The 8,637-nt window shown below is 42.8% G+C and overlaps 1 protein-coding gene across 9 annotated transcripts in view; it reads left to right on the forward strand.

The window, feature by feature from the left end:
• LOC116390757 (eukaryotic translation initiation factor 4 gamma 1) overlaps positions 1–8,637 on the forward strand; it is a 45,238-nt gene that overhangs the window by 79 nt on the left and 36,522 nt on the right. For 2 of the 9 annotated variants that reach the window (XM_031860754.1, XM_031860755.1), the window contains exons 1-2: positions 6,173–6,784; positions 8,169–8,201. In XM_031860754.1, coding sequence (XP_031716614.1) covers positions 6,608–6,784; positions 8,169–8,201 — 210 coding nt within the window. In that variant the 5' untranslated portion in view covers positions 6,173–6,607. Of the gene's footprint in view, position 1; positions 5,938–6,058; positions 6,785–8,168; positions 8,202–8,637 lie in introns of those variants that run through there. The other 7 variants (XM_031860758.1, XM_031860759.1, XM_031860760.1 and 4 more) reach the window with 7 other exon arrangements.

An 8,637-nucleotide genomic window follows, 5' to 3' on the forward strand; every position in this document is an offset into this window, starting at 1 on the left:
CGGTCCTGAGCCAAATTCTTCATTAAGATGCTCAAAAATATCACATATATGTCAAGTCGCTGTTTGAGAGAGACTCTGGAAGGACAGTCGTGTCTATATTTGGGCTTTTTAGTCAAGAGATATATCTAAGATATTTCTTCTTCGCTGGTTTTCTGCTGTTCCTTGCTCTGTTTTCAGGGATTAGCTGGCTAGCATGGCTAGCTAGCATTCCATGCTAACGCGACGTGGGTGTTCTTTCTTCACTTTAGCTAGCTCCGGCTAGCAAGCTAACACGCTACGATAGACACCCAAGTTTAGAAATATACACATATTGTGTGTGATTTATTTTATTTGATGGTTGACACGTTGACTGTCGCGTCACAATGTTGTTGTTTTCTTCGGTTTACGTGATTTGTTTAATGCTAGCTGGACAAACTAACCCAATAACCGCTTGCTAGCTATCTCCCACGGTAGGCTATAGATAGCAGTAGGTTAAAGCATGCTAGTTATGTCGAAGCTGTGTTTGTGCACCTCTCAGCAGAAGGTGATGGAGTTTGTGTATTTGCTCGTCTGGTTGTAAAATAAAAAACATGCATGTTGACAGTTGTTGATTGCAAATATGATTCCGGATTTATTGATATCTTCAAACATGCCATTGTGGTTTGAAATCGTTTATGTTAGGCGGTAAAGTATTAACGGTGGTTAAAAGATCTGGTTGTGATCCAGTCTGCCAGTTGGTGCAGAAGCAAGGTTTTCCTCTGTTTAATGAGCCAGACAGTCAACACATTATGTGATAGTATATCATATTGTCAGATGAATCTAGCATGCATGAAGGAATTATGATTTTAAAACCTTGATAAATGTGTGATTTACCTATGTTGCTCATGCATCATTTAAACGTAGAGCTGCCCAGGTGGGTGGTGTTGCTGTTTAAACTGGGCGAGGTGTTGGGCTGCGAAATTCTGACTCATTCTGGCTCGTTTACGGTAACGTTGGGTTACTCATTGTCACGACACAGTTGACAGCACTGCTGCTGTGTGTGTATCACCTAGCTAGGTGAAGCTATGAAGCATAGGTACTGTGCATGTGAGTAGCATTTTGAGCTATTGCACACGAATGCACGAGCTAATAACCGGTAACTTTAGCTTAATTTAGGTCAACATTCCCATTGATTGATTCACGATTCGACCTCTTGTCGTTACTGTCTTCCCTCAACGCCATTTGTGTAGTATGGTGTATAATAAGCACAGTAGGGTGGTTGTCATTAGACATGTATCGGCTGAGGCGTGGCTGGCATGAAGCCGGGTAGTCGTCGCGCCAATAGGAGGAGAAACCACGTGGTGGAATCCAGATTGGGCCTATAGGAAAGTTAGCAACATGGCTAACTGCACAACACACAGCAGCACCAGCACGTCTTCGCAAACCGTGTCGGTATGTGTTTGGTGTGACCGAGCGCTTGATATATGTGTGTTTAATACAATCCAATGCTGATATGTCGTGTGTGTGTGTGTGTGTGTGTGTGTGTGTGTGTGTGTGTGGACACAGCAGACACGCCCCTGTGCCATTGCAAATGTGTCCCACAGTTTGATCAGACACACTAACGTTTTATCAATGGGTATGAGCGTTGACATTCTATGATATATTGCTGGTTTGTTCATGTTTAAAGCTGGTTTTCTACAGCAGGGTGACGTTAAGGGCTGCAGACATGTGACCTTAGCTTGAGAGTGTGGGTCCAAAATGGATGCAGTTTGCTATGCTAGTCTAGGCTGATGATGATGATGTTGTTGGTTTTTACCTAACCCTGCAAACAATAATCTTTGAGAACCATTCATCAGCTCAGGAGAATATTATGTAGTTGTGTGGCGCTAAACATCCACGTTTCCTGATGAGTGCTCGTCACTTACACTTAATGGTTGATAATGTGAAAACAGTGGTGTCTTCACAGATGTCTTCTGTGTCTCTGTAGTCTATGAACAAAAGGACTGTGATTATGTCGTCGGGACTATCTCGGATTGTGGTTGAGATTTAAAATTCAGAGCCTGCAGGCCAGTAAACTGCATATAACAGAGGAGTTAACACAAGTCACATTGAGATTTTAGCAAAAGCTGAGGAATCGGTGTGTGAATGTGCATTATAAGTAGTCCTTATAAGTATCCATGTGCTATGTGTATTATGGCATTTGCAAAGTATCGTGACATCTGCAGCAGACCATGTAGATAAAGCCAGTGACTCATGTTTTTTTTTTTTTTGTTTTTTTTTAACTGACTTCCCCAGACAGTAAATGTTGCTTAATTCTCAGCGTAGATGGTGTTTGGGGAAAAAGTCCATGCTCAGTAAGCAGTTGAATTTCTTCTGGAACGTGAGCTAGATTAGGCTTTGGTTGGGGGTATAGTTGGGGATAGAGGAGGACCAGATTTGCCATTAAGACTGGGGCTAAAGGAAGGCTTAGTTTGGTCTCAAGATAAGCTGAGAGGAGGTCTAGATTTTGTGTGGAGACTGGGGCTAGAGGAAGGCTAGGTTTGGCCCAGTCAGAACTGGGGCTGAAGAGGAGGAGGAGGAGGAGGAGGAAGTTCGTCCAGAACTGCAACAGTTGAATAACAAGAACCGGATACGGCGCTACCACTTAGCCTCTCTTCTATTACCTGGTTGTCCCTTGTGGTATTGCAGTGAAAAATCCCCCCGCAAAAAGCATTTTCCCCAACATGGTAAAAGAGACGTCTGTAAAACTATTGACAGGACTCGACCTGCAAACAAGGTCTGGTATGAATTTTTGCTCCATGGAGGTTTTATACTTCCTTGAACCAAGTAAAAGTATTTAAAAATCTTTGTCATTAAAATGTCGTGTCTATGAGTCCATCAGGAACTCGTGGGTGGGGCCAGTGGGAGAAACCCCACTGCGCATATTAATTTGATTCTCATACGTTTGAAGTAAACCCGGAAGCTTGAAACCTGTTTTTCCTACATGCAACTAACTCTCATTGGACTGAATAGGAGCCATCTTGGGGGTATCCAGTTCTTAAAATACATCCATATGTATTCACCCTCTGTAGGTGACGTGACCACCAACTTCTTTTGCAAATATTCCTGCATGCACTCAGCGGGAGTGCATGCAGGGTTACGCAACAGTTGAAGCCACATGTTTCACTAGCAGTGGAGCTGGTAGCTGGATCTCAGACCAGCTCAGATGACTAAACTGTGTGTGAATTGGGGGGGGTGTGTGTAAGGTTGTGTGTGCCTAGCTCGCACAACTCTCCTAAAATACAGATTCTTGCAAAAAGAAAAAGTGGGCTCTCTGGCTTTTTACTAGTTACACTATGTAGCGCTTCAAACTGTTCCCAGGGTTTGTACTGATGTCTAATTTTCGTTAATTCTGCAGACTACAGTAATGAGTGCGGTGTTGACGCTGGGCGTCACTGGCCCAGTAGTTGTTTAATTAAGAAGCCAGCCACGTCTCACTACTCCAGGGTAAAGCATCCCACAGCATATAACACGATGTATGCAGAGAATACAAATAGCCTGGGATTTTCATCTGGCTGTATGAGTTAGAATCCATTATCTTTTACCAGCCGCCACAGTGACAGCTGGTATTTGTTTTCACCTTTTTGAGTCTGTGTGTGTGAGTCATCGAGGCAAAAATGTTGTCCTGGAGACACCTGCTGCAGCGGGAACTTCCACAGAGGGTATTTTTTAGTACATAGCCAGGTGTGTCTCTCTCTGTGGACGGATGCTTTCACCGTGATGGTGTCGCAGCTGTGCAAGACACTTCACAGGTGTGTGGTTGAGATCGTGAAACGGAGGAGGAGTTCGGAGACGTAGGTGCACTCTTACAGGCCCTGGGTCGATTTAGCGTCCCGGTTGGTGGGACAGTATTTTCCGTAGTCTTTGTGTGTTCATGGTTACAGCGTGATTTCCTCCTCGTGAGGAAAGAAAAATCACCCAGACTCATCATGACTCAGGCTTTTTACACTGCTGCGTGTGTGTGTGTGTGGGAGAGAGATAATGTTGGTCTGCGCTATAAATACCAAATGTGTCGCTATTACAAGGACCGTATAACGGAAGGAGGATGACTACACTGGAGTCATGAAGTGATCCGTGGGTCAGTGGGGTGACACTGTCTTCCTAGTTCTAGTCATTCTGACAAACACTGCAGCTCAGAGGGTTTGTTCCTTGAGTTGATCTAATACATTAGAATTGTATTATTGCAAGTTGTGTCCTGATTAAATTAACTGTATATCGGTTGGACACACCAATAAACGGTTACTTATTCACTGCTATTATAAACGTATAACAGTTTATAAACCTGCTACAAACCTAGAATATAATCTTGGTGTATGAACGTCTCCTCTTTGGGTAACTCGTGTGTAGTTTCAGCCTCATGTAACTTTACTTATTGAGGTAAATCAGTTTCACTCAGATTTTAAACTCTTAAATGAAAGAGCACAGATTAGTACTGATACAATTACTATACCCTAACTTTGAGAACACAACTCCTGAATTATAAAACACTGATATTCTGTGTTCGCAGTAGGGACAAGGAGTATTTTGTACGACTGTAGTACCAAAATGGTGCTGGATAATGCAGGCCTGACGCATTTTAACGGGACGTTATATGTCATGGAACCGTTTTAAGGTTTTGGACATGATTGTAACTGGATTAAATGAGAAAGCTTTGATTTATGCAGTGCTGAAGATCATTTAAGTGGGCGACATTCTGACATAAATGCATATTTTTGACTTTATTTTCCTTTATTTTATTTTATATTTCCTTTTTTGGTGTATTTTTCAGTTCCCTTAACTCGATGTCTCTTTACCACAAAGTTAAACACTCGACTTCCTCCACCAGATATCCAACAGTTAGTTTTGATGCTGAGACGGTTCTTTTTCCAGCTGGTAAACAAAACTCGGTTCACTTTGGCCTCCGGGTGCTTGTGTTTAATGCACACTTTTTGCTGAGCTATAAGCACAAAACGTTAGCGAGTGGAGGTAATGTCAAGTGTTCTCTGAAGGGGCAAAAAAAAACCCCATCTGATTATCGGTTATTTGTTTTTCTCTCAACCGTAGTTAATTTTGCAGCGTTTTGGTCCAAAGAACTACCAACAAATACCTCTAGATGTTTTAATTATATTACGTTAACGATGAAAAATCAGGATTGGAAGCTTGTGTGTTGGAAAACTAAGTCATCGGGTGAACTAGACCCTCTGAGGGCTGATGTAATGTGAGCTGCAGGTGTAACTGACCCACCTGCTGTAGGAACATGGGGCTCGTTATTAACACCGACCTGGATTAATCTTGTACAAATGGACTGAACAAGTCTCACTGTTTGTAATGCTCCAGTTATGAAAAACCTAAACGTTTGGACCGTTTCACACTGTAATGATTTTGACGGATTGAACTGCGACATTTCAATCTCATCGACTATCTGTCTTCTCGAGGTTGTACCAGCCGTTAACCCTCTGAACATTAGGTGGTTTAGCTGCCGTTATATTTCACCCTCTGTGGCCTCGTTTTTTCACTCCAGAAGCTCAGAATTTAATGTTTTTACAAAATCTATTTAGTGTAAACGGATTATTTGGGACAAAATTTAAAGTGAGACGTGTAGAATGTGTTTGATGAAATATCACAATTTTCAGCTTCGGTCTGGCTGCTGTTTTATCAATGGAGGTCTCATTGCTCGTGATGTGTTCAAGAACCGTCGGAAACTTGAAATCTAACTATAGTCCGTTTTTTCCAGCGGCTGGCTACGATTAATGGTGTAATTTTGGCAGTTTGTTTCAAGAATACATGCTTTTTAATCCTCCATCTTTTTGGTTCATGGTGACTTTTATTAAATTAGGTTGTTATAGATGCTGTATAGTATTAGCCAGTACATGCTAACAAGGCTTCTCTTTCTGTCTGTCTCTTAGGAAACTACGTTCCTCAGTGTAACCACACTAAGGACCTTCACAAGGATTCATTAATGTAAGTACGCCACGTTCCACTCCTTCCTTTCAGCATCACTACTGTGGTATTAAATGTGACGATTCACCTTAATTGCAGCTTTTCTTAATTTATAATAAAGATCCGTTCTCTCCTCCGTCAGATTTGTACACAGGTCCACATCCGCCTCCCCATGCAGAACTCCATGAAATGAATAAAGCACCACAGCCTCTAACAGGACCCCCCTCCAACCCCCACCCTGCCCCCTCCCCCGGCCTGTCACAGGTGAGCAATAACAAACTGTTGTTGTTTTAATAACGGAGTCTGGCAATGATAGGCTTCTTGTAAGGAGGTGTGGAGCTCTTCATCTAGCAGATCACTGCCGCTCCGTCTCGCTGCAATATTTCAAACGTCAAGCTCACAGACAAACTACTTCATGATAAAAGTCAACTTGTGTTTCCTTTGACTACGAGTTAAAAGCTTTTATTGTGAAGCTGCAGCAGTTTGGTTTGCACACAGCCTTGTCTTGTAAATGTCGCCAGACATCCAGGATCTCAAATACTGTATTAGAAGTCTTTAGAGCGAGCCATAGGCTCTATCACCATTGTTACACCTCATTCAGAGATAGTGACTTAACAGAATCTTTCCATCTTGCCACTTAAACATCCTGTATTGACTCTTTTAAGACAAAGAAAAAGGTGCTGTTAAGACAATGTACCTCATCCCTGCCTTCTCACTCTCTACTCCTCTTGTCGGCATGCTTTTTTTTACTGCTGTTGACATCACTTCCTGTCTCTTGCAGCCCTCATTCCCCCCCGGGCAGCCCCCTTCTGTTGTGTTTGCCACCCCACCGCCTCCACAAATGAACCCGGCACCGCAGCCTCGACAGGTAGGCCCGACCCACAGGCCCACACGGGTGGATTTTTGCTCCATTTCAGAACAAGTTAAGTTCAGATATTAAAGCAGAATACGGAGCTGCAGGCTTTTCTGGCGAAGGTTATAAATGGATCATTTGTTTTGTCAAACGTTGGGAAGATGTGCGTCCTCTCTTTCCCGTATTGTAGAAACACAGTGTACAGTCTCCTGAATCCATCTGTGCATTACTTAGACTGCCTACATGTCTGTTGGCTTTACGCTCACCAGTTGTGCACCATTGTTAACCGTCGGTGTCAGCCTGTCCTTGGTGCTCTACCTCACACAGTACGGCTGCTTAGTGTGCACCGTGCTCACACTGACCTTCTCTACCCCATTTAAACTACTCTATTCCTTTACGCCCCTGACTGACTGGAGGAAGGGGAAGCAGTTTGTTATTTATATTTATTTATCATTTCCCTTGGAGTCTACTGTCATGTTAACTATGTGATTGTTTTTGTGTGCGTTTTAACATTTCTTAAAATAACATCGCTATATTGTAAATAAATTAGTAGGTAAAAGCAATCGAACACTAATGGAGAAAAGCAGTTGCTTAAGTGTGCACGGCTGTCAGTTTTAGAAAGCTGAAACTCCTCTTCAGCAGTCGGATGGCAGCTTTCCACTGTTTGAACAGAAGTTTATATATTCGCCTTAAAAGGGATCGTTTGGCTGTGAGGTTGTATGACGTATTCATCCACAGTCTGTGTTTTACCGACAGTAGATGGAGTTTGGAGAAACATACAATCTACTGCTTTGGACGAAGGCAGCATTTTAGCCACCTTCAAATAATCAGTTTTAGGGTCAATAGTTTGAATATTTTTACTGTGCTGTCAGAGATCTCTTTCTGAGGGTAAACCAAAGCCGTTATATCCAGCTGTGCTCTTCTAAGGAGCCACCAGTCTCCTTTGACAAAAATATAAATTTTACCTGGCAGACACAGGGGTTTCTGCTCTATCGAGGCCGTGATCGGTTAGCTTGTTTGTGTTATTGTGTGTACTTTGGTGAATCTGAACTACACTTTAACTCACCAAAGTCACACAAACAAACTAACCGATGGAGGTAGAGGTAGACCGCTAACTTCAGTTTTCTACGAGGTAAAATGACTGTTTTTGTCAACTGAATCTTGTGGTTTTGAAGAGAGCATAGATGGTTAAAACTGCTTCACTTCCCCTCCGGTAAAAGGCTATCTTGACGGCAAAGCAGTGAAAACATCTACTGTAGGTCACACACCTACTATGGATCTCATACAACCCGAACTATCCCTTTAAGGGCCGTTTAAAAAGTGCAGAAGTGGAAGAAGTGAAGCATGGATGGTGCTTTTTGTCTTCTAACCTCTGTCCTGTCTGCCTCTCCTCCTCTAGTTTGCCCCAGGGCCCCGACCTATACACCAACAGGTACTAACAGCAGTTCCTATCCTGTAACGTATGTCAGAGGCAGTAGAGATGATTGAGAGGCTCCACGGTGTGCTTCCACTACTAAAAAGATGACACTGATGTGAGCTTTAGACGTGAAACTCACCAGAGTAGTTTCCCTAAAGTCTTCATGAGGGAAATGATTTATTTTATGATGCCAAACATTGTGATAAACCCAGAGGATATGATATGAATGTATTTAAGTATTTTTTAACAATGTTATGAAAAACATCTCCCAGTTCTTTTCCTCTAGTCTCAGTCTGCATGTTGTTAAAGAGCAGCGAGCCTAGTTTATGTTGGATTCACTGCTCTACCTATTCTCTGCATGCTGCTTGTGAATTCACGGCTTGGCTCAGGATGGACAGTTTCTGGGTGCTTTGCTCTAACTGATTGTGGTGCTCTCTCCCCCCCCCCCCCC

Source organism: Anarrhichthys ocellatus, unplaced genomic scaffold (genome assembly GCF_004355925.1).
Source record: "Anarrhichthys ocellatus isolate YVR2014 unplaced genomic scaffold, GSC_Weel_1.0 scaffold24, whole genome shotgun sequence".
NCBI classification, from domain to species: Eukaryota; Metazoa; Chordata; class Actinopteri; order Perciformes; family Anarhichadidae; genus Anarrhichthys; species Anarrhichthys ocellatus.